Source organism: Erigeron canadensis, chromosome 9, assembly GCF_010389155.1.
Source record: "Erigeron canadensis isolate Cc75 chromosome 9, C_canadensis_v1, whole genome shotgun sequence".
NCBI classification, from domain to species: Eukaryota; Viridiplantae; Streptophyta; class Magnoliopsida; order Asterales; family Asteraceae; genus Erigeron; species Erigeron canadensis.
Window position 1 is genome coordinate 28,322,050 of NC_057769.1, and position 25,902 is coordinate 28,347,951.

Consider the following 25,902-nt stretch of genomic DNA (forward strand, 5'->3'; position numbering starts at 1 on the left):
TGAGTTGGTGATTTTGACCCATCTGTATTGGTAAAATGGGATGGTTTGTTTATGTTTTTCTTTGATGGATCAAATTGATACTACTAATGAAATTACGTGAAAGTGAAAAGGTTAATAATAGTTGTTTGAATGTTGAACTTGGGTTTGAGTTTCACTTCATGCATTTATGGGGTGGATTAATAAGGGTTTTTTTTAAAGTATCGAGTCTTAGGCATGTTTGTAATTTAATGTTTGTAATTTAAGAGTAGGAGTAGAGTATAAAATGCCATTTTAGAAAAAGGAAAAAAATAAAAATAAAAACAACTACGATACTTAGTCATAAAGATATGTAGTGTATGAGGGAGGTAGGACACGTGGGGTTTGAAAATGTATGACGTAAACAGTCGTATCCAAAAGTAAAAGATTATTGTCAAAAAGTCGTTTTCTTACCCAAAAGGCCAGAAGTAGAGAGATTTTTGAAGAGATTTCTTTTAAAAGTGCTTTGCCCTAAAGGATACATAAACAGAAACAGTTTGAAGCGTAAGTATAAGTTGTGAAACATACTTTGCATCTAGTGATGGTACATGCACACACACCTAAGTAGTCACCTTCGACCAATTTCCCCCCTTTGCCAATCGACCTTGTTCAAATTGGTTATCGTATGTATAAAACATCACAAATCGTTATGCTGTTAAAAAAAGCATATGACTATTGTAATGTATCCTTATAAGAATGATGTTACATGAGCAATATAACCTTGATAAAAGAAGACATAGTATTTGCAGGTTCGCCCAACCAATCCACATGACACAAACGTTTATGCCTTTCCAGCTCATTCATATTGTCACCTCGGTTGGTCAACATACAAATGGTGAACCTCTACTAACAAGGATGACTGTTAATACTGAGATAAAGTGAAGCAGAAAACATTAATTTGAACATCTAATACACATCACACCAAATATGAGTAACTGATCTTTGATTACTTCCCTGCAATATTACGAAAGAATCTACTAATTCATTTGCCCTTTCGCCGCTTTTGCATACCACTGCAATCGGTACAGTACCACTTTCCTTTCGGTTGCTCTTTCAAACCAACACAACCATAATGGAACCATTCAATCTTGCACTGTAGGAAAACAGATTGTCAAACTGTTGCTTATAAACCAGGACATGCTTACTAAACTTTAGATGTGTCAGATTCAGCTCATTTATAGCGGGGTTATTTATACTGAATCAAACGATTAAATCAAACAGGTTGAAATTCATGCAAAGTGTATAGTTAACAGATCCAAAATCGTATTTAAAGATAGATTGCTATGGAGATAACTTGGTATTTGTAAATATATACGACACACTAATAATTTTTTAGATTCAAATTTTTAAGTGTTATGAGCCAACCCAACCCAACCCGTCCTGACTCTTCACCAAACCCACCAAGACCCTCCAAATATCTTCACCTCTACTGTTATACTCACTTCAGGGTTATCGCATGCTACCATCTCCCCATAGCTCACTTGGTTGCATAAACAATATGTCGGTTCATTAGGATCAACTGGCAGGTCCAAGTCCATACTGGGTGGGTTTGAGGTCGTTGTTGTGCCTGTGGAAGCTACAGCAGCAAGGCGTGACCTGAATAGAAATAAAGTGATAACTTTCAGCATTAAAGCCCCCCATCTAAAGAATAAGAGGTGATTATAATTAACACTATGTTTCAAGCTAAAGCATGTTCATTAAAGATAAGTACTTTTTCCGTCCTCCTCTACCACCTTCTTTTACAGGCTTCCCATTGCCATCAGCGTTCAAAGCAGGAGATCCAGTGGCAGCAGCATTTTCCTTTTCTGTTACTACCATAAAAATAGCAGAAGTAAGATGGAAGTGTGGGTCCACAATAACCGAGGTTGCCACTTTGACCCATTTACTTATGAATGGGTCTATTTGGGCATTGTTTCATCTAATCTAATTAAAAACTTTAGCTAAAAGGAAATGGGTCAAATTGTTGAACATGTTGAAAGTTGCCCAATGTCTAATTTAGATACATGGGCATCATAAACCATTTTTATTCAAATATTTTGATTAATGATTACTATCAGAATAATACTGTTTTTGCAAGTATAACTTAAAAGTAGATGAGATCAACCAAACCCGAGAGACCCATTCCCAACCATGCTAAAAAATGGCTTGTTTCAGCCTAAACCCACTTTGACCCATTACGCACTCCACCTATCTTGTTACCCTAAAACAACATATCAGAAACAGGAGCATGAAGTATATCAGTGATATCAGTATCACATGCTACCAATTCAGGAGGAAGAAGAAACCTACCACGGCGCTGCCCTTCTAGTCTTTTAAGATACTGATCAAGTTGTTGAATATGAGCATCCACCTGAAGCAATATTATTTTTAACTGTTAATTTCAATATCAATTTCAATAGACCAAAAAATCTCACAAACGGGATACCAGAGAAATACTGTCAAAAAACACACATATCTCAAAATAGTAGCATAAAAAGGACAGTCGAGTATGGTACCAGATCATATGCTTGAACAGCGAGAGCAACCTTCTCGTCAGCAATCCTGATAGCATGCCTCTGCTCATCCTGTGCTTCGTCTGAGAATTTATTAAGTGAAGTACCCGGTGCAATCTTTCCAGATTTAACTCCGTCTTTAAACTTATCTATTTCTTGTAGGCAATGTAGTTCATTTTCCCGTTGAATGTCTGCAGATGTGGGCCACCCATGAACATACATGTATTAATTTTGATATATAAATATAAAATACTAGCAAAACATATGATAAATGTCTATAAGCTCAAAAGTCTGTGTGTATAGTATACCTTGCAAACTTTTATCCAAGTCACGTAACAATGCGTACTTCCTCTGTAAAATGTTTGGCAGTGGCTCCAAACCTGCATGAATGAAAACATTCCAATAACTCTGCTACCAAAACCTGATGATTGATAAAAGTTTTATCATTTCCTAAAGTATTATATCCCCGTATTCAATCTTTGCAGCCTGCGCAAATTTGCATCCAACGCTAGGTGCATAGCTGCGTTGGTATAACTACGGCCCAAATAAATAAGTCGGTTCCAAAGAAAAAAAAATTGCAAATATGTTCACATTTTCTCGATAAACAGACACTCGGCCACTCGGTCAGTCTGAACATTGTCTTTCACATACTGTCGTTTGGACGAACCATACTTTCGATGTTCGTGACCACTAATCAACGTTTTAACGAATATAATCATAACTAACTATCACTAAAATATCTCATATGATCAGACTTAGCAATTAAATAACTATCAAAAGAATAAATTAAAAGCCCTAAAAATTAGGGTTAGGGTTTCAAATTTTTAATCGATCAAATTGTAATTCGATAGGAAATGATTGAATTAATTAATATACAGAGAAATGTTCCATTAAATTAAAGACGTAAATATATGTATGTATAAATATATTATGGTGATTTGAAGGGCTTACTAGCTTGAAAGTCTTCGAGAAACGACATCGTATTAGAGAAAAAAAGGGATTTATTTTGGGGAAAAAATTATATAAGAAGGTTCGGTTGGCCGTTATAACCCGCCCCGCCTAAAATAATTGGAAATTCAATCCAATAACTGATTATTAAAATTTATGCTCTATTCTCAAGTTTTTTTTTTTTTTAAAAAAGAAAAGGAAGGGATAAAAAAGAGATGAGAAGAAAGAAAAACTTAAATAAGTATGTTATTTTTGAGTTGATAAGAAAGGAAAAGAAAGTAATAACAATTTTACAATTATACCCTTTTATATTATAAGTAAAATATGATGGATGAAGGCTTTATAGTAATAACACATAAGTTGTAATTATTTTCTTTCCATTCCAGCCCATTTTGGAAGGAAAGTAATTAAAACTAAAACCCCTTAAATTCCATTTCTTCTCTATCCATTTCTCTTTACTAAAAAACTCAAGAATGCAAAAAACTATCATTTCTCTTCCTTTTCCTTTCCTTTCCATACCTAAATAAACTCAAGAATGCAAAGAATGCAGCATAAAGTTCATTTTTAAACTTTAAAAGAAGAGTTGTTTTATAACATATGAAAGTAAGTATCCGCGCGTTACGGTGGTAAGATGGTGGGGGTGATAGCTAGGTCATAGAGTTTGATAGTCAAATGTCTTAGCCGTACGGCCTCCGCCATCGGATTTAAAAATTCGTCGAAAGTATATCGAATGACATCTCTGATGAAAGAACATGAAATTTTAAGAATACCCATATAATTTTTATAATTTATCGATTGCGAGATAAAAGATTTTGAATGAATTGGAGGAGTAAATGATTTATGGAGCAGAGAGAAAAAAAGGTGATTGGTTGAGATTTGAGTAGAGAGAAAGGGTGTTTGGTAATATAGAATTGATAGAAGGGACATTTTAGGAAAGTAAATGTTAAAACTTAAAATTTTAGACACGGGATTCTGATTTATAATATAGTATTCATAATATAGATTATAAATTATAAATATAAATAATAAAAAGAAGCACTCATGTATATACTTTTAATAAATAACGAATACTATTGTATATTTTTTTAGCGATAGTAATACAAACATGTACTCCTACAATGCAATGACGTCATATCGTTTCTGGTTAGTAATCACTTTTTATAAATTTCAATATCGTCTTGTTATTTTATACAATATGTAAGGTTGTGAACTTGTGATCATTTGAAAATAAAATTTGTGTGAAATCAGAAAACACTATGTGATTTGGAAATTTCATACAAGGTGTTTATAGCTGCCCACCACTACCGGCATCATCGTTGGAAATTGTGATACAATACTAGTGAAGCCCTTAATCAAATAGTTGTGCCGTTCAGGAGGGTTTCGCCCTTATCAGTAGCCTACCTCAAGTCATTTATAAAAGGGTTGGAAGTCAGACGCAGATATAAATGATGTGGATTTAATGGGCGACAATCCCAGAAATAGTGTAATAGATGGATACGGTACGGGTGCTGCCCTTACCGCCATAGCGTTGCCTTGAGGGGAGAGGGGGAGAGAGAGAGAGAGAGAGATATGATGGTGATGATGGGTAACTATAAACCTATCGTGTTAAGTTTTAAATCACACTACATTTGGTGTTTTTTTTTTAGTTTTCACCCAAATTTTAAGTTTTCAAATAAACATATTTCGTTAAATAAATAGAAGATAGGATTTGAAAATTTGGGAGGGCGGATTTGTATAATTGATGAGGTATGAGTTTCAATTGTCATCTAAAAAAAGAAAAAGCTACAACACAAAATTATGTTTAAGTATTCATTTTTGTTGGTTTGGTTGTTTGAACTTAAACGAATAAACATGATCGAGCTTCGTTTGTATTAAAAACTGATTCTCAAGTAATCATCAATACATCCAGGAGATCATGTAGTCAATGTTTCTTTGTCACTCTAAACCTCTCGTTAGAAACTTAAACTAATCCGGTAGTATTTGCTTTTACAATTGAAAGAAGTTGTTATGAATATCGGAATAGATTAAATAAATTATGTATGATTCCTCACCAAATTCCGACAATTGCATGTTATGGTTTGGTTATAACCACTACAACACACGATTAGAGTCTCTGATAGCATTAGTGAATTTAGTGTCGTATACGAGGTAGTTTCAAGAGTAGGAATAAAAATAATATAACATTCACCTTTAAGAAAAAATCATATTTTTTTTTTTGGAACGGTAAAAAAAAATAAAAATCTAAGAGTAGGAATAATAATAGTGTCGTATATTCGTAAACGAGGTAGTTTTAAGAGTAGGAATAAAAATAGTATAACAGTCACCTTTAAGAAAAAAAATATATATTTTTTTTTGAACAGCAAAAGAAAAAAAGAAAAAAAAGAAAATCTAATGACTAATTGTTTTAATTTTGTTAATCATGATTCATGAGATAAAGTTTTTGCCGTTGATACCAATCAAAACCAATAATTTTGATTCAAAATAATAAATTATAAAAATTAAACAGTGAGTTTGACAGAGAGACTGGAAACCAGGCTTTATGTACTAAAAAGTTAGAAGTGATCTCATACAGCAATTGTATTTTATACCATATTCAAGACCCTCAAAAAAGTTGATGGGATTACCAGAAACATTAACATAAACTATATAGAACCAATTCCACCACCAAAATAGGTTAAGTTAAACAACTCCATCATCTTTTTGAAACTTGCATTATAAATGACCACAAAAACCATCCAAACAAACAATCAACCTTCAAGTTTTTCATTAACAATAATCACTTCATACACAAAACCATTTCAAGATGTCAAAGCATTCATTAAGAACTGCTATATTCACAATAATACTCATTGGAGCTCTTCATCTAGAGATGTCAAGCGTATCTGCAATAGACCCGACACCAGAAGCAGGAGTACATGTTTTTGAGCTTTATATGCATGATATACTTGGTGGAAGTAACCCAACAGCTAGGCCTGTGACTGGGCTACTAGGCAATATTTATAGTGGTCAAGTACCATTCGCTAGACGCATAGGTTTCCGGGCTCCATCAGGTGGGGTCGCGATTCCTAATGCTAATGGGGCCATCCCAACCGTAAATGCCAATGGTGTACCGCTTGGTACGGGTTTAGTAGGTACACAATTTGCTGGAAATTTTAACCTAAACAACAATGCTCAAAACCAAATTGCGGCTCAGCTTGGCCCTGATGGGCTTGGGCTCGGGTTTGGAACTATTACAGTGATTGATGACTTATTAACAGCTGATGCCAAGTTGGGTTCACAGACACTAGGGAAAGCACAAGGGGTGTATGTTGCCAGCTCGGCAGACGGAAGTAGACAGATGATGACATTTACAGCCATGATGGAAGGAGGGGAATATGGCGACAGTATTAACTTTTTTGGGGTGTATAAGATTGGAAGCCCGATGTCCCGCTTGTCCATAACAGGTGGGACAGGGAAGTTTTTGCATGCTTGTGGGTTTGCTGAGATTCGGTCACTCATACCAGCTGGTCAAATTGTTGCTGATGGAGTCGAGTCTTTGCTGAGGTTGACCGTCCACCTTACATACTAAAAGTATACAGATCATTCAAGAGTTTTTCGTGTTTATGTCTATGTATGTGTGTGTTTGTTTGAACAAAAAAAACATCATCTTATTTGTAATTCTTACTTCATCAATGTCACCATGATTTAATTTGTGTTATTTTGATTTTTGACTTGACTACGGCTAAACACCCCTACATAGTACATATATGTTACAACCCATTTATTTATCTGAATCCAAAATCGCATAATCACTTTCAAAACGTAGGTTAATAACCCCTACATATCTTATTGGCATATATGAACAAATCGATATTTCCTATTGACAAACGAACCATAATCATACAAGTTAAAGAAAGCAATCGAGAAAATCAAGAGCAGGAAGGCTTCAAATTACCAAGTTACCATGCTCATGGGAAGCTTTGAATGTTGACACGATGAAGAACAGTATCTTGATCAAGCCCATGGAGTGAGTCAATCAGATGCATCCTTAGTGATGCGGGTCCTTTCGCCATAGCCATGCCAATTTCGCCAGCCAAACCAAATACAGATAATGCAGATGTTGTGGCTTCAAAAACGTTTGTAGGATCGATTGCAACAAAAGCAGCAATGAGTGCAGTGACTGCACATCCACTTGCAGTTATCTTTTGCATCATTGGCACACCATTATGTGCACCGACAACTCGTTCACCATCTGTAACATAGTCAACGGACCCTGAAATCGCCACAATACTGCCGCTAGATTTAGCTAGAGACTTTGCTGCTTCTATAGCATCACTGGATTCATGCAAACTATCGGCACCCTTAATATATACAAGAAACTAGTTAGCAACCATCTAATCAAGATACCAGTCCACTTATGTATATTGACAGGAAGAAGGGCAAAAGAGACATAAGGAAGAATATCTTCTACTAAAATCAGATTGAATTAACACTTATACAAAATAAAAATAATGAGAAATCAAGAAGTAATGCACATGATCCTCAACAAGATTTTGAACGAAAATACATTCATAGTTTAAGCAATTCAGAAAATTTCAATTGACTAAAGCCATCTGGGCACATTCTTGAACTTCTGTGTAGTTAGAAACCAAAACTTACACACACTTAACTATCAAAAGATGAATATAATTCAGGTCACCAATATGAAGGCATGGATATACAAGAAATTATTTCCTTAAGAAGTGGATAATTATAACAAGAAATATCATTCAAAATTTCAAAGATAACTAACAATGTATAGCACTATCAATCTTGTCCTGTGTAACTATTACAGTCAAGAGCTGGTTATACGCCACATATTCCATGTAGCGGCTGTATTAACTTACTATCTGGCAATACTTAAGCCAGTCAGCTCGGCCAGCCGCAAGAACTAGTTAGTAACCATCTAAATGAAATAACCATCCACAACACAACAAAACAAAAAAAAATGTTTTCTACTGAATATCCATAAATCATAATTCAAACCAAAACATATTCAAGAGATAGCATCACTACATACAATCAAGAACCAATGTACAAACACATGATCATCAACAAATACTTTAGGCGAATTCCTATCTAATTGACACAACCAACTAATCTTTATTGCCACCTTTGTAGAAAAAAGGTCGACATTTTTGCAAACCACAATTGTCCCTGATGCCACCAAGTGAGAGGCATCAAGTTAACTTAACCCAGTACCCGATCAGATGATGGGCCAACGATATGATCCACCTTCAACAAGAAATTTCACAAATAAATCAAGTTATCCTGACTGTCTCAGGATTACATACTTCGACAAAACCGATAAACCAACTAAAGAACCATCTAGCAGTATTTGAGGTTTTTGGACAAATATGTGAACAATTGTGTGGTGTATTGATATTTGTCTTAAAATATAAACCTTAGAATCTCTCATATCTTAATTTTTTAATCCATAAAAAACATGGGGGCCAATTATTATTCATTATACAATAAATATTAAAAAAAATAAAATTACTACGTGAAGGGTTTTATACCTAAGCTTGGCTACAAGACACATACTCCGTTTTCTATATATATATATATATACACATATATATTCCAGGGGTTTGGAAGTCTATTGTGGGGGTCATTGGCAAATTCGAGGTCAATGGAGTGGGCATTAACAGGTTGTTTAAAGGCATGGTTGGAAACGGTGAAAACACGAGATTTAGGCTTGATTCTTGGGCTTGTGATGAGGCACTTGAAGAGGTTTTTCCTAACCTATTTAAGTAGGAGAAAGAAAAAAGCTGTCGGGTTTGTGAACGTTTCTGCATGGTGACAAAAGGTTTTGGCAGCTCTTGCAACTGGAAGAGGGATCCTCGCTCTGCTATTGAGTTAGATGAATGGGAAAAGCTGGTAAACCTTCTAAGGGGAGTAACTCTAAGCGGTAATAATGACAGATGGCTGTGGGTTGGGGGAAAAGAGATAGCTTTTTCAATTAAGGGAGTCAAGGAATTCCTTAGAAGCTGCTGTGGTTATAGCGAGAGGTTCGTGTTCAAGTGGTCAAAATGGGTTGCAAAGAAGTGTAATATCTTCATGTGGAGGGTGTCGATGGATCATATTCCAACATTAATCACCCTTCAAGCAAGAAATTGTGAGGGCTGTACGATAATAAAGAAGAGACGGTGGAATATATATTTTGTTCATGTGAAGTGGCCATGGCAATCTGGTATTGTGTTAGTATATGGTGCAAGGTTAGCCCAATCTTTTTCTTCTCGGTAAAGGATGTCTTCGAGATTGAGAATCATGTGGGGCTGGAAAGGAAGGCTAAAAAAGTGTTTAAAGGGATCGTTTTCGTCACGTGTTGGTGCATTTGGCTAGCTATAAACAATTAAAGATTCGAGGGAGCTGGGCATCCAAAAGCTGTTCCAAGACATTAAGGCAATTAGCTCCTTGTAAATTAAATGTAGTTTGGAAGACTGGAGCAGGTTCATTGTATAGATATGTAAATATAGAGGTATTGTATATGTAAGTTGGCAGTGATGAATGAAAGTTTTCTGTTCAAAAATAAATAAATAAATTACCAAACCCTAAATATCACAAGAATTGACCCATTTCCCCAAATTCAATCAAGAACCCAAAATCCAAAACTTAACCGAAAAAAGTCGAAAGCTTTACCTTTGTAGAACCAATAGAAGCCAAATCAAGACAAATAATCTCAGACCCATTTCCTCTAATAACACAAGGTTTAAGTTGAATCAATTCAAGACAAGCATCAAGTCTAAAACTTGAAGCACCAACAGCAGCTGGGTCAAGAACCCATGGCTTACCCATTTTGTTAGCCACACCAGCTGCAGCTTTCATGGCTGGCAGCCAATCAGGAGTGAGTGTGCCAATGTTTATAAGTAGTGATTGTGTGTGTGGTGTGAAATCAGGGATTTCAAGAATTGAGTGGACCATTGCTGGTGATGCACCTGCTGCTAAAAGAGTGTTTGCCATTATATCCATTGATACATAATTTGTTATGCATTGGATTAGTGGTGATTCTTGCCTTAGTGATGATATGTATTTCCAAGATTTTGTAGCCCATTTGTTGGGTTTTTCTTCTTCTTTATCTTCTTGTTGATTTGCCATGACTAGGGGTTTTATTTTTATTTTTTTTATTTATTTATGGGCTTAACACCACTTGAAAGGATTTTCAACTTTTCATAAACTTTTTTTCTTTATCACCTTCAAGTTATATATATGTCAAAATAATACAACAACTATAATCAATTCCTGAGCAGGGTGTGGAGCAGGTGAGCTGTAGACAGACTTACCTTTACCCAAAGGTAGAGACTGCTTCCATAAGGACCTCCGGCCAGGAAGATGTAAAAGCCGTAAAAGGATAAAGTGTTTATACCTGTCTGTCGAGACCATGATAAGACGATATACCTGTCAGCTGGGTCTGCCGAGTATGCCACCTTACGAATAGGGTAGGGTATCAAACGTACGGTAACAAAACTTATATATGTCAAAATAATACTTCGTATTATTCATTTCATCTATAATAGGACTAATCTTTCATATTTTTATAGAACGAACTCACTATTCTACTCTTAAAATATCTAAATACTTATACTAATATAATTAAAATTATCAATAAGCTTATTGAATACCTAATATACCATAATAAAATTAGTTTACAATATCTACTCCTTAATTTTCATACTACACCTTTTTATATTAATAGCATATACTATTTTACCACTACCATGACGCTGCCGCTACCATCTTCACCGACTCATCGTGCGGGTATTCGTCTAGTTATAAATAAAGCTAATTACACATAAAAGTGTTTTTTTATTATTATTTTTTATTTTCTTCTACGTTTTAATAAATAATGTGTGTCATACTCGTTTTACAAACTGACTTGTAACAAATTAAATGATCTTATGGACGGTTACATTGTATTTTTTATTTTCTTTGCTAGTCCAGTAATAGGCATATGCAGTATGCACGTTCATGTTATGTTAATGTACGTAAATCAACGACGAATGTACCTTATATCAAGATTCAGGGTTCAATCTGGTCGTTAAAGCAAGTGTAGCTTATAGCCTTATATCAAATTTTCTTTTAGTAAGCAAAATTAATATGAGGCCCAAAAAGAATTGTCTAAAAACGCTCAATGACGAACTAATGGTAATTGGTTTAACACCAAGTATCAATTTCCTTGGTATTTTTGTTTTCTAATTAATTTCAAAATTCTCAAATTTCTAAAACATGACGACGACTTTGAAAATACGTAATCTTCTTGTAAATTCTAAAATCATTATCTTGGATGACATTCACATATCGTCCTTGTCAAGAAGCCATAGATCATTTGTCACCGCTTCAAAACCTCTACGAAAGGTAAGAATCGCATACGTCATTAATTTATTTAACTTTTCTTAAACGACAGAATTTATATTTAAAAAACAAATAGCAAAAGCGTTAGATTTTTATAAATCGTGATTAAGACCTTGTAATCATCGACCACAATATTTGTCCGATAGGCTACAACATATAAATATCAAATGATACGTTATATTTCAGGAAAACACGGATGAAAAGGTCGAACAAACATGTCAAGAGGTAACGGAAGCAGCCGATGAAGTTAAGGAAGGGTTCACAGAGGTAATTAGGCAAAAGAAATCATTACTCTTATATTAATTTCGTTCAAGACGATATAAGAAGGGAAGTGATATTTATATCATTGTTTTTTATGAATGTATCACAAGATATAAGTTATACAAGTCAGTATTACACAATTGTAGTATATCTATTAAAGCAAATGGTACATATAAATACCTAGTTGAGATATAATATTGGTTTCGTATAAATAGTTTTATCTAGCGGATTGACGTTTTTATTTATTTTTATTTTTTTTGCAATTTGTTTAACTAGGTTTCGAATATGACAAAAGAAGTAAAAGGAAAACTATCGGAAGCCAAGGGCAGTTTAGTGAAGAGGGCAAGGGAAAATGTTGTTGACATTGCAGCTCAAAAAGCTAAAGAGCAAGTTATCAAGAAAGTCAAATGAAGAAAAAACTTTATGTATCTCTTGACGTTTGCACCATTTAATCTGTTACATATCATACGTATACATATATTTGTCACTATCTAAAGAAACTTATGTCCCCCAATTGACACTATTTCTGAATATAAAATATACAATACAACGTGGGTTATAGCTATATGCAATAATTTGTATTGTACGAGCCTAAAGTGACTGGCTAAATGATCAAACGTCAAGAGGTTTCAGGTTTAAAAGTTCGGTAGCTAAACATTGTGGGTTGTTCAAGAAAAGGTTGGAAATTGTCACAATTATATATTGTCGTTAAGTTGTGTACATTTGGGTCTAAAATTTGATCTCAAGGTTAATTCAGAATTCCATATTTATAAAGATTCCTTGCATTCACTTTTATGCCATTCATAACTTCATGCCATCAACAAGTACACTATCTTTTTGCTACATTTTTAATAAATACTGTAGCATAACTGAATTGTACAATTATGACATTTTCGACGACTTACAATTTTTATACCGACACTGAAAATCTTACTACGATCATTCATTCTAAAAACCCAAAAATTGTAAGATTGTGATCCTCTAAAATTAAAACTTTATAAATTAAGTTAGAAAAATCTTAATCATTGAATTAAAATCAAAATTCAAACTTGATATTTAAATTTTGACCATTCATTTCAATTAAAAGTTAAAAATTGTCCAATTTCACATGTAAAACTAATCTCAACTTAAAAATTCCCATTCCGAAATGATATCCCAAAATTGGATGGTGTTGTGGTCAAAGATAAAAGTTTGCATTGAGGTATCCATTATTTGATGCAACAAACTTTTTTTCATAAATTCACTTCATTCATGACTTGATTCCTTGTGCCTGGATTCCTTTGTAGTTTGGTATAATTTATCTATATAATACATATATCTTAGAACATTTTCCCAAAACAATGTTAAGTATTAATTTAACAACTGAAAATAAAAATGTAACCAAAAAATGGTCGTTATTCTACTAATATAATGATGATAATGAGGAAGAAAGTTCATAAGCCAAAAATTGGCTCCAAATTCTCTTCTACTTACACACAGCACAACTCTCTTAATATACAACTAGACACATTAATTAAAATCTTAATTAAATTCATAAGAAACCAAAAAAAAAAAAGGGTGGGAAACCACATATGGAACAACCTTAATTATTCACTTGTATGGAACTCTAGAAGAAGTAGAAGATGAGTAAAGCAATGACGAAGCAGAAAAGCTATTTCCGCCACCGGCAGCCGCGGATGACGACGGAATGGTGGCGGGTTTCTCTGGGGAGCCCTTCAAAAGGGCGTCAACTTTCGCGTACTCTTCTCTTTCGTGTTTGATTTCTTTCAACATTGCTGCCACATCTTTCATTGTTGGCCTTTCTTCAGGCAATGAATTGATGCATAGTAGTGCTACCCCTAATGCTTGCATCATTTCTTCTATATCAGATTCTGGTCGGCCTAATAACGAGGGGTCGAGTACTTCAGTCCATCCTTTTCGTTGTTTTACCCAATCTACAACGTGTAACCCGTCTGGGATTGTTGGGTCGATAGGTTGTTTTCCGGTTAGGACTTCTAGCATTACTACTCCGTAGCTATAGACATCGCTTTTTTCCGTGATTTTCATGGAGTAGCCGTATTCTAAGACAGGAACAAAGAAAAATGTCAGTACAAATAACAAATTACGTCTTAAATGTACTTTATTATGTTTATATAAATTTCATCAACTACTAGTATATAACAGATACAAAAATATTTACGGTCAAGAGTTGAAAAGAAAAGACAAAACAAGTCAAACTATGACATTTAAAATGGGACAGAGGTAACTGTAAAATGCTTAATTAAAAACTGGATTGGGAGCGATGAAGTTAGAAGAAGGAAATGTGTACCAGGAGCAATATATCCATATGAACCCGCAATTGTGTTGGAGGATCTAGCAAAATCACCATCATCAACTAGCTTTGCAAGGCCAAAATCTGCAATGTAAGGCTCGAATTCAAGTCCAATGAGAATGTTATTAGCCTTGATATCTCGATGAACGATTGGAGGAACACAATCGTGGTGCAGGTAAGAGAGCCCTTCTGCAGCCCCTAGCAAGATTTGGTACCTCAACTCCCACTCTAATGAGCTTCCAATTCTTTCATGAAGTAGACTACCAAGACTTCCGTTTGGCATGTAATCGTACATCAGCAGCCGTGTTTTCTTGTTCCAACAACAACCAAGAAAGCGGACGATGTTCTTGTGTCTAACTGAGCCCAAAGTTTTTACTTCCGCTGAAAACGAATCTCGTACTGCACATTTCTCACCTTCATAAGCTCCATTAACTGTCATTGATGGCCATAGCTTTTTCACAGCTATGGTTTCACCATTGTCCATATCGGCCCGATACACAACCCCAGAACACCCTTTTCCAATTACATTCGTGTCCACTAAACATTTCAAGATACGTTCAACTGAAATATTAAGCTTCTGAAATGGAGTAAACTGCCATGGCCATGATTCACCTAGCTCGGATTCATCATCACCCTTGATTCTTCTTCTTGCCCTTAAAACTGCAGTCACACCCATGATCATCATAGCAATTGTCAAAGTTATAAGTAATGCAAGTGCAAGTCTTAGCCTTTTGGTGTTTCTAGACTTATACTCGTCTTTCCCATTTCCTGATTCTGCCACATTACTCAAAAAGCACGAATCTTTACCAATCGAACACAAACCTCGATTCCCAGCCAAATCTGCCTCAGATAATTGCCTGAAAAGCTTGTTGTCAGGTAGATATCCTGTAAAGTTGTTATATGAGATGTTCAATGACACAAGGTTGTCAAGGTGTGAAAGTGGGCTCAAGTTTCCATCAAGCTTGTTGTATGACATGTCAAGAATCGAAAGCTTGGTGAGTGTAGCTATTTGAGCTGGGATAGGCCCAGATAGCCCATTACAACTCAAGTTCAATGCAATCTCGAGTGACTGGATATTTCCTAATTCAGCTGGTATTTTGCCCGATAGTTTGTTACTACTCAGGTCTAGAAATTGTAAACCTGAGCAAAGTTGAAGCGAAGCAGGGATCGCTCCAGAAAACTCATTTTGAGCCAAAATGAGTTTGTTTAGTGACACGAGCCGCCCCAAACTAGCCGGAATGGGACCATTAAAACGGTTTCTTGAAACATCCAAGACTTGGAGGCCTGATAAAGATGACAAAGAACCAGGTAACGGGCCTTCTAACGTGTTGTTGCTAAGATCCACCATTTCTAACTCGGTACAACTAGAAATCTCATTAGGAACCACACCAGATAACCGGTTTCCAGACAAATCAAGAAAGTTTATGCTTTTCAAACCCCCAATTTCCTTTGGGATTTGACCCGTGATTCGGTTACCACCCAATCTCAACCTCACTAAAGAGCTAGCACTTCCAATCTCTGGTGGTAAGGAACCCGAGATATCATTGGAAATAAGAAGCAACTTGGTAAGGTTCTGTAACTGAAACAGCTCTAATGGAATACTACCAGTTAGTGAATTATGCGATAAGTCTAAAGCTTGGAGATTGCTACAACTTCCTAAACTCGAAGGAATACTTCCTTCAAGATTATTATCCCAAGCGAAAAACACTTCAAGATTTACCAACATCCCTAGCTCATACGGAATCAACCCCGAAATCTGATTAGTATCAAGCTGCAATTGTTGTAAATTAACAGCATTTGCAAGCACAATTGGTATTGAACCAGACACATTATTATTACTAATCATAAACTCTTCTAACTCCACAAGATTCCCTACCGAATTCGGAATTATCCCAGATAAAGAATTTAAAGACACATCAAACATTTTCAACTTAGTACAGTTTCCTATCTCTTCAGGGATTGATCCAACAAAATTGTTTTGCCATAACAGCAACTTTTCGAGTTTTTTCAACTTTCCTACCTCTGGAATGATCTGGCCAGAAAGACTATTTTCATACAAAAACAAGTTTACTAGCTCTACACAACCACCTAACTCTTTTGGCAACTCACCAGATAACATAGCAGTATATATAGATAAAGTTTGAAGCTTTATAAGATTACCAAATGAGCTAGGAATTGAACCTGAAATCCTTGTATCAGCTAGGCCTAAAAATGTTAAGTTACTACATTCTCCAATTTCATCTGGGATTTTACCACTGAGGTCATTATTACCACCAGCCCTGATAACTTCAAGATTTTTTAACTGACCCAACTCCGGTGGGATTTCACCGGAAAGTCTGTTGTCAAACAAGTAAAGATTGACAAGATTCCGGCAACTTCCTATCTCCGGTGGGATTTTTCCGGTGAGTTTGTTTGAGTTCAAGATTAAGTCTTTTAGGTTTGTAAGCTGACCCAATGAATTTGGAATGATACCCACAAGACCATTTGAGCTTAAATCAATGGTGACAAGATTCCGGCAGTCACCAAGCTCGCCGGAGATAACTCCGGTGAGGTTAGCATCAGATATTCTTAGTGTTTTTAAATGGGAAAATGATGAAAGATTACTGGGCATAGATAACTGTAATGGTACTGACTGAATATTTATTTCAGTCACTAAATCTTGTAAGTCACAAACAATGTAAGCCCATTTGCATGGATTCTTTGTTTCGCCGGAAAGTTGCCAACTTTGGAAAAAAGATTTAATTCCGGCGACATCTCCGGCAACCCCACCAAAAACCCATGTGGAAAGTATAACTGCTTCATGGTTAGGACCGCCGGCGCCGCTGTAGACGGCGGAGGAAACTGGACTGAAGAAAAGAGCTGGTAAAGAAATGAGAAAGAAAAATAAAGGAAGTTTTAGTTTGAAGTTAAAATGCAGATTAATATGGTAATGGTGTTTAGAGAAACAAGGCAGGAAAATAGACATTTGCCTCAATTTGCAAACTTTTTTTCTTGCGTTTGTATCATTTGGGGTTTTGGGTTTTTCTTAATCTTTGTGTTTGTGAGAGTGAGTGTGTGTAAAAAAACTCCGTATTAAACATTGGTGTGAGGATCAAGAAATAGCACAACTTTCATGGTGAATTTCATTAAAAAAGTATAATTTTTTTAAGATAAAAGATTAAAGAAATTCATTGAGATTTGCAATGTTAGCAGAGTAGCACACTAGCACACCATAGCTATAATGTATGTAAGAAATTTTGGAATAGTTTAATGAAGATGCTTTGATTAAGCTTGTTGTTAACTCTATCAGTAAAACACAAGACAAAGTGAGTGTGAGAGCAGTTAGGCATCAATCTCAAGTCACTCTGTTTTCCTCCTTGACCCATTTTTATATTGCATAATCTTTTAATAACTCTGTCTCATGGTTCTTGGTGCAATCTTTTTTTATATCATAATTTATAGGTACAAAGTAATTGTAGGATAGTTATATATGTAAACATGGATGAATGTAAGTTGAAAATGGTGTAACTTGCACATGCTCCGGATTACATTGTGCATTTGTGCGTCATAATTTAGTTAAAAGCTTTGTTGTAGTATCTAAACTGTGAAGGTTTTTGATGTTCTAAGTTATTTGGGAATTGGTTAAGTGTTTTGATTCAGATATACACGACTTTATCGGGATAATTTTATGACTGTTTTTCTGGACAATTTCTTGACCAACAAAAATACCTATTTAAAGAGATTTCAAACATGAAATCTCTTGTAAATAATGATGTCTAATAGACAGTTTTGGTGGTGTATTTTGTTGGGGGTATCTATATCATTGATATTGCTTTTATATGATATCATATTGAATGATGTTTGATATTATACGAGTGATGTACTGATGTACATATCAACTTCGTATTCAAGTATTTAATAAAACTCATATTTAGTTGTAAATGTACATGATGTCGTGAAGTTGACTTTGACTCATGGCATGGACATGTATATTATGAATGTGTATCACAAAGGAATTTAGCAAATTTAAAATTGTAATGGTGTCCACCATTTCCTTAAAATGAGCCTGTCCCTTGATTCTTTATACCCACCCAAATGAATACTCCGTATGAGACAAGACATCTTTATAGGTATATGTGACTAAATTTATGTGATTGAATCCTGAAAAATGAATTAAAGGACGTCTTCGAATCTTGATTTTCAGATAGAAAATATACACATTTAAAAAGTCCTGAAAATAATTCTTCAGTACAAACATAACACTCGATAAAATCAAATGATAAGGTAGATAGTAATCTATATCTATATCTATATATATATATATAAAAGCCTATCAAAAAGTGCTTACTTGGCGATCCCTCAGCTCGTCATGTCAGCAATTTCTGATGTGGCGTTACCAGAGTGATCTGAATAACACGTCACCAGCCACGTAAGCAGTTTATATGCTGATGTGGAATGTCTACTTAAGAGTAAATCGTTTTTTAATAAAAAAATATTGGAAGGGGAATCGAACCTATAACATCCGGTTTTAAGGAGACATGATTACCACTTGAACTACCACGTTTTTTGTTTGTTAGTTGTAAAGTCACAATTGATAAACAAGCTTGTCTTACAATTATATGGTTCCAAATTCAAAATCAAATTTTATATACCAAATTCAAATCTTCATCTGAACGCAAATTTCAAATTTCAGTCCTTCACCGATTCCATTAAGGTTAGAGACTTTAGATCTCATTTTTAATTATTGAATTTAAATCTACCATTTTTTCATTTTGGTAAATAAATAGCTATTTCAAAATTGGATTTTTTTTCCCAGTCATAATCTTTATCCTTAATTCATAAAAAAAAAAACAATTTATTGATAGGGTTTTTGTTTTATTTTAATTAGGATTCATTTATTAATTCTTGATTTTTGATAGTTATTGATTTATAGAGAAAATGTTTTTTTTAATAGTTTTTCTTTTTGTAGATGCTATGATAGGTGATTTCATTCACGATGCATAGGACGTTGTTGCTTATGTTAATGCATGTAAGATGTTCGATAAAATGATTTAAAGAAATCAAGATACATAGTATAAGGCATAGACCAGAAAGTTCCAACTTTCATTGTCGGTGAAGGCTGGAATTGATATTATATCATCGGTCAACTTGAAGTATGTGTTAGTGTTCTTTGGTATTTTGACAATAGACTGCTATTAATGTTCTTTATGCATATATTTATCGTTTTTCTCTTCCGTAACTCCATGTATAGTCTAGATCTTTATTGAAGAACTATGGTTTATATTATCATGTTAGACACATTAATTAGATCTTTATTGAATTGATAGGGTCTTCCACTTATTCGATGTTCTCGATCCCTGATCTTAATTAACATACTAAAACCATATTTGTTAGTTTTCCTTTTTTATTTTTTCAATTTGTTTTATTTTCTTTAGATGATTTGTAATTTAATTTAATTAATTGTTTTTATATTTTCTACATATGCTTTGTTTATTAATTTAATTTTATATGTTCCAATATAATCTTGATATAAATGGTTTTTGTTAAAATATATTCTTTTCATCCATGTTGTGTTCCAAATATTGGCATGATCCTTCCTAGAAGAAAAGTAATGTTTTAATCGTTTTTTTGCCATCAGTCAAGTTTACAGGATAACATGCTCACTTATGGGCAAAAGTTGTGTTACTCACAATCGACTACAACAGTAGCAACAATAGGACTAGCTATTCATTTGTCCTTAGCTGCAATTGTGAGTTCCGTTATATGAAACGCATTTGGTTTCATGAACTATTGAGCTATTGTAGTCATGGTAGGGCTTGCATCAATGTTCCTTCAGATACATGTTCAGCCCTAAAGGAAGCTTGTCTTGAACTTGAAGAAGATCACACAACTGCTGATGGGTGACCCATTTACATTCAACATTGCTTATGCAAACCATCAACTACAGTCTAGAATGTAAACGTAATTGTATTTAGTATATAGTATTTTTTTTTCCCAACAGAGCCTATACAACCTTCTTTACTGTTATCCTTACATTCTTAATTGTTGTTGACACAAATGTACGTTAAATGGTTAGATATAGTCGTTAAATATCACAGTTTCCATACATTAGTTATTGGGTTGTTTTTTTGTTGTTTTTATCTAAAACGGGTAAAATAGGTCCTAATAAAATAATTGTCAATGTGGGAGCAAGTTGAGTGGTTTGAAATTTATCCAAAAGTTATAATTAATGCATATACATTTCTATTCATTTTTCTGTAAAGATTTGTCATACTAATAAAAAAAAAATTGTATCATAATTAACACGATAACTCTAAATAAGTATTTAAAAACGGACCAATAGCCCATTTTGATTGTATGTTAAAGATTGCAGTTTCTTTCTAAATCCATGTTGACCCATTACCCAACTTGCTTGTCTTGCAAGTTCTACGTGCGATTTTGAGACTAGGAGTATGCATGTCAGAATGAAAGGTAGATAACATGATCGAATTGATTTAAGTGAATAATGAAAATATTTCAATGTCCATAATTCAACTTTAAATTTAATTAGTCCATGTAATCTATCTCTCTCTCTCTCTCTCTCTCTCTAAATATATATATGGAATCATATCTCCAAGTGCTTAAGTGGTGATCTTCCATGCTTTACAAGTACAATTTTATCCTACTTGGCGGATTTACGTTTTTTTTTCCTTATGGTTCTTTTATTCCCGTGTTGGTTTATGTGGATGATCTGCACATAACACATTAACAATCTCAAAAAATATAGTTATTTGATTATGCATTTAAACATGGGGTAACTTTATTTGTTATTCTCGAAAAATATAGTTGTTTCGATTTTTTTTGGTGTTAGTTTCATGAGAATGGGAAGTCCAAAGATCCTTTTAAGTGGAAAATAGTGTTTTTTAAACTAATTGAGAATCCTTGCAGGTGACTGAGAACAAAGTATTGACCCAATGATAAGAAGCATGCATGATGCCATGATGGTATTTAATTCCAGCTAGGTATCAGTATTTTTTACTGTTAAGTTACAATGGCTATTGCAAGAGAGGTTGCTAATGTGACTCGACTTGGTATTGAGGTAGATTTCCAATCTCTTTAGTATCTTTCGGGTAGTCATGGGGTTTGGATTTGCGGACACTAAGCAGACATCTATTACATGTACTTATTGTTTTTGAAACAAACACAGATGTGTGTGTGTATATATATATATACATATATATAGTGAATTAGCGATAGAAAATGAATGAGGAGCATAATCTGTGTAATTTAGCATGAAAATTGATCATTAATCAAATAACCAGCCCCGAAAACAAAACCAAACACCCAGTAAAGACTTTGTGTAGCATATGAGATTTCCTTTGACATTATGCTTTTAGTAGTAGCTAATTGAGTTACTAAGATGTTTCGGGTGGATATAATTGTTGGTGAGGGGAATATCTTTCGTGGAGTCTCAAGGGCAGCAAGGCAGGAAGTTTTGGCCTTGATCATTCATCTGCATCGGCTGCAACTTCTTAATTTTTGTTCAACCAATCTTTTTCTATTTGCGTATGTCAATTTCATCTTTTCATGCATGTATATTGATAGACTAATTAATACCTATTAACCTAACTTACTACATCATACCCAATACTTTGGTGAAGTTTTGATGTCTATAACAAGATTGATTTGGTCATTTACAAAATGTTTGCCTGCTGTATTATGCTATATACCATACTTAAATATGTTGTTCTTAACGTGATGGGAATTTTCTTTTCATGTCTATAGCAAGATTGTTTTTAAACTATGTTTTTATCTCTTTTGAGTCAAAAATATATACTATAACAGTGTATCCAAACCTTTCTAAATGAACCAAACCCTCCTAAGTGAACAAAGATACCATGTATATTATATGAGTTGTTTCGAGTAAAGTTTTGCCTACAAACAACTGTGCATCATTTGCACCTTAAAAACTATTTGCTTATATACAAATTATTTAGTGAATACATTATCATGAATATATGTTCTGACTTATTTGAATTTGAAATCATATGATGGTTAAATCATGAATATAGTAATATACTCATGCAACAATCAGTAATTGCAACATGTTGTAGGGGTCAAGGTCATGGTAGTCAACTTTGTTAGATGTTTAGCAGTTAAACCCGTGATAAGCTCACTTTGTTTGGTTTTGTATTAGGTAGTTATTCTATGCTCAATATCATTGCTTAGTTCAATATTCTTTCTATATTGAAGATTGCATTATAACCCGATTATAGGAGATTTTATTCATAAATTTCGTTATAGGGTGGGATGTTGGTCTCCACATTCGTACAAAACAGTTTATACCATATTCACTACCATGTTGTCAAAACTCAAAATATGTTGTAATGAAAAAGAATGAAGTGTTTGGCCAACCTAAACTTTTCCATTAAACTTACACAGAAATTACATGTTTTGATCTGGTATCTCATCTCTATAATAAAATATTTGACGTTAATAAGTCATACATAAAACTTTTGAATGCTTTGGATCAAAAAGTGTTTCAGATACACCCGGTTTCAACCTGTGCAAAACGTTACCCACTTTAAGTGTTACCCAACCCACTTATTTTTCGACATTTTACCTTCACGTCAATATAAGTGAGTGATATACTTTATTATATATAATTATTCACTTGAAGTTATAACATTCTTTTTATTGCATGTCATTTACGACAAATTGATTAGAAAATAAATTAGACCGGTGCAACGCACGGGTTTCACCTAATGACTTAATAAGATTACTAATATGATTTTTTATAAAGGTTATATAATTTTTCTTTTCAATTTGACTATGCTTATTTTGAATGATTGAATTCTAATATTATTTCTATGATAATCATCTTTAAAAAACTGTCACCAACATAAATATCGTTTTATGTATATGTGAATATATTTTTGTGTTTAAAATGATCCATTTGTCATTTTATGTCACTTATACAAATTAAAATTTCATGAATTTTCAATTTTGATTTTATATAAGAATATGTTAACTATTATACATTGCACGGGTACATTTTTAATATATATATATATTCACATTTTATCTTTAAAAAAATATTCAAAACAATATTTTAAAAATAATAAAAATACACTAATAGGGTATTTTGGATGAATTGAAAAGATTTATCATATCCGGTTAAAACTGAAAAAACTTTCTTAATTTACCCATGTGTTGTTGGTAAAAAATGGTACTTGTGCAACCAAGATAAATAGTTTCGAATGTTGAATGATAAAATGTAAGTAAAATGGCCAAAATATTTAGGGTTTTGTTAAACGTAGAGTTGCACACTTATTATAAAATTTAAAAAGTGAACTTTTAATATGTAATATAGCCAATGGGTTAAAACCCTAGCGGCATTCCGAATTCTTGCAATGATGCTTGGATCCTGTAAAAACAGGGTTCGAGTCTGAGCAGGCGAGGTTTTACCTCCAATTTAACGTCGTGTCTTTTGTAGCGGTTAAATTGGTGGGTTTTCCCTCCCCTGTGGTATTTGATTTCATGGATCAGTCACTAGTGACTTTCTGCCAGTATTGATGTAACGGCTAGCCGGCCCGTGACACGAACGCTCAAAAAAATATGTAATATCTATATAAATATTAAAACAGTAGGAATCCTGACTTTTTAAAACCCTCTTTAATTTAAAATTTGCCATATAGGATTTTATCCTATGTGTCATCTCTATAATTTTCCACAATATTTATTTATTTATGCAATAAAAAATATTAAATATATATTCGTATGTAAAAAATAAAATTATGAAATTAATAAAATTAATTTTGTTTCTTAAAAACCAACATTAGTTTCATATATAGATTACATAATTGTGTCGACACATCACACTATTGTCATATATTTTTTTTTTAAAGTTGGTTTTTGATTTCATCTTCAAATTCTTTTCGACTTTTAATATGAAAAGTAATTGGGTTATTAATTTTTATGTGCTTTATACATCATTATATTTCTCAAAAAATTTATATGCTTTAATGTATTATTATATATTAATTCATGTTCATTTTTATTCATTTTACGTAGGTTATTTTAAATAGCCGCACATCGTGCGGGTAAAAGACCTAGTATATATATATATATATATATATATATAAATTAGGGAAAAGGGAATATAAGGTTGTCCGGTACCTAAGCTTAGGTGTGGAACCCCTCACATACTAATATTTAATATTTCTTGTTTAATGAATAAATGCATGAGCCCCATAATTTTTATGAATTAAAAAAACAATATGTGAGTGTTCCACACCTAAACTTAGATATCTGACAACTTTATATTTCCATCTCTATAAAATAAGCCTATGGTGCATTTAACATTTTTAAATATTTAATAAAAGGAATTCCTAGATTCCTGATTTTGATGCCACCCCCACGTGAGCCGATGAATTCCACAAAGATCTTTAATTATGAACACCTCTTTGGCTCTTTTGCCCAAAGTTGTCACCAACTCACCAAGTGGTGGTGCTCTATGCCATATTGCCATGACTGAAATACGTACAAATATAATGATATGTATTGTTATTATTTTTGTTATCATATATTATAGATGTTGAAAATTTACCACTAGTATTATTATGATAAACTAAAATTAATATCTGTGATTTTACGAGAAAGGAGAAGTTGAACTAACTTGGCAACATAATTAATAGACGTGGAAAAAAATTTGGTTCTAAAAAAACCGATTTAAATAATCTTATAACCGGAACTGATTGGAACCGGCCGGTTTCTCAAAAAGCGATAGAAAGGAACCGGTTCCACTTTTGGATCCAAAAATCGGTTCTTTAACTTTCTTCCCGGTTCCGAACCGAAAAAAACCGGTCAAACTTTGACTAAGAACTGGTTTCGGTTAATAAAAAACCGGTTCTTCGTCACGTTGACTGGAACCGATTCCGATCCAATGCCCACCTCTAGTAATTAACATAGAAATATCATCTTTATAGAAATGTTTGATTAGCCTACATGAAATAATAATACAATAAAATATATGGACAAAGTAATATAATTGATATAATCATTGAATTTTCTAATAAAAAAATAGGAATGAAATGGAAAAGAAAATGCAGAAAACACCAAATGAAAAAATTTAGTTTCCGAATAGATCAAATCCTTTTAGAAAATAGCTATTTCATTCCATAGTAGAAACATATAACTTATTTTTAATTCCATTCTAATGCATCATTTCATTCCAACTTACTTATCTTGTTTTAAGATTACTAACAAGATACTCGTACAATACGACGGTATTTGTGGGGACAACAGTATGGTGATGGGGGATGACCGTTGGCGGTAGAAACGGCGTTGAGTGGTGTAAACAATTGATGTAAAAGTAATTAATGTAAAGGGTTAATGAAAATATTTTTTTTTAAAAAAAGAACCAATAGTTTAATATAATCATTAAAAGTATTTTAGACATTTTTCCAAATGTAAACTTCAACATAAGGTTATTCCCTTTTCTTTTCTTTTTTTATATGTAGTATAGTATAGATTTATGCCTTTTTT

At 33.5% G+C, this 25,902-nt stretch overlaps 5 protein-coding genes across 6 annotated transcripts; 2 read left to right on the forward strand and 3 right to left on the reverse strand.

Moving 5' to 3' along the window:
- Positions 1 to 665: 665 nt before the first annotated feature.
- LOC122582296 (PHD finger protein ING1) lies at positions 666 to 3,551 on the reverse strand. Of its 2 annotated transcripts, none has more exons than XM_043754667.1 (7): positions 3,459 to 3,551; positions 2,816 to 2,887; positions 2,511 to 2,698; positions 2,305 to 2,365; positions 1,727 to 1,820; positions 1,458 to 1,611; positions 666 to 1,108 (listed from the first exon to the last, which is right to left on the reverse strand). In XM_043754667.1, the coding sequence occupies exons 1-7, from the start codon at positions 3,484 to 3,486 to the stop codon at positions 998 to 1,000; spliced, it is 708 nt and encodes a 235-aa protein (XP_043610602.1). In that variant the 5' UTR covers positions 3,487 to 3,551; the 3' UTR covers positions 666 to 997. The 2 variants fall into 2 exon arrangements, with proteins under 2 accessions (XP_043610602.1, XP_043610601.1); XM_043754666.1 differs by having other exon boundaries at positions 1,727 to 1,826.
- Positions 3,552 to 6,219: 2,668 nt separating this feature from the next.
- On the forward strand, positions 6,220 to 7,023 carry LOC122584022 (dirigent protein 18-like). The gene has a single exon (XM_043756383.1). The coding sequence runs from the start codon at positions 6,259 to 6,261 to the stop codon at positions 7,021 to 7,023; it is 765 nt and encodes a 254-aa protein (XP_043612318.1). The 5' UTR covers positions 6,220 to 6,258.
- A 177-nt stretch (positions 7,024 to 7,200) lies between these two features.
- LOC122583867 (hydroxyethylthiazole kinase) lies at positions 7,201 to 10,629 on the reverse strand. Its single transcript, XM_043756241.1, has 2 exons — positions 10,116 to 10,629; positions 7,201 to 7,795 (listed from the first exon to the last, which is right to left on the reverse strand). Exons 1-2 carry the CDS (start codon positions 10,569 to 10,571, stop codon positions 7,403 to 7,405), a joined length of 849 nt encoding a protein of 282 aa, XP_043612176.1. The 5' UTR covers positions 10,572 to 10,629; the 3' UTR covers positions 7,201 to 7,402.
- A 1,070-nt stretch (positions 10,630 to 11,699) lies between these two features.
- Positions 11,700 to 12,497, forward strand: LOC122583479. The gene is made up of 3 exons (XM_043755878.1): positions 11,700 to 11,828; positions 12,012 to 12,092; positions 12,363 to 12,497. The coding sequence occupies exons 1-3, from the start codon at positions 11,700 to 11,702 to the stop codon at positions 12,495 to 12,497; spliced, it is 345 nt and encodes a 114-aa protein (XP_043611813.1).
- Positions 12,498 to 13,647: 1,150 nt separating this feature from the next.
- On the reverse strand, positions 13,648 to 17,362 carry LOC122583480 (LRR receptor-like serine/threonine-protein kinase RGI1). Its single transcript, XM_043755879.1, has 2 exons — positions 14,395 to 17,362; positions 13,648 to 14,146 (listed from the first exon to the last, which is right to left on the reverse strand). Exons 1-2 carry the CDS (start codon positions 17,360 to 17,362, stop codon positions 13,677 to 13,679), a joined length of 3,438 nt encoding a protein of 1,145 aa, XP_043611814.1. The 3' UTR covers positions 13,648 to 13,676.
- Positions 17,363 to 25,902: the final 8,540 nt, after the last annotated feature.

Coding starts and splice junctions, on each gene's coding strand:
- LOC122582296 (XM_043754666.1), bottom strand. CDS start 3,486: ATGTCGTTTCTCGAAGACTTTCAAGCTA. Junction 1,827..2,304: donor ACTAGAAGGGCAGCGCCGTG/GTAGGTTTCTTC, acceptor TTTTTATGGTAG/TAACAGAAAAGGAAAATGCT. Junction 1,612..1,726: donor GGTAGAGGAGGACGGAAAAA/GTACTTATCTTT, acceptor ATTTCTATTCAG/GTCACGCCTTGCTGCTGTAG.
- LOC122584022 (XM_043756383.1), top strand. CDS start 6,259: ATGTCAAAGCATTCATTAAGAACTGCTATATTCACAATAATACTCATT.
- LOC122583867 (XM_043756241.1), bottom strand. CDS start 10,571: ATGGCAAATCAACAAGAAGATAAAGAAGAAGAAAAACCCAACAAATGG. Junction 7,796..10,115: donor CTTCTATTGGTTCTACAAAG/GTAAAGCTTTCG, acceptor GTATATATTAAG/GGTGCCGATAGTTTGCATGA.
- LOC122583479 (XM_043755878.1), top strand. CDS start 11,700: ATGACGACGACTTTGAAAATACGTAATCTTCTTGTAAATTCTAAAATC. Junction 11,829..12,011: donor CTTCAAAACCTCTACGAAAG/GTAAGAATCGCA, acceptor GTTATATTTCAG/GAAAACACGGATGAAAAGGT. Junction 12,093..12,362: donor TTAAGGAAGGGTTCACAGAG/GTAATTAGGCAA, acceptor TTGTTTAACTAG/GTTTCGAATATGACAAAAGA.
- LOC122583480 (XM_043755879.1), bottom strand. CDS start 17,362: ATGTCTATTTTCCTGCCTTGTTTCTCTAAACACCATTACCATATTAAT. Junction 14,147..14,394: donor ATATGGATATATTGCTCCTG/GTACACATTTCC, acceptor TTCCTGTCTTAG/AATACGGCTACTCCATGAAA.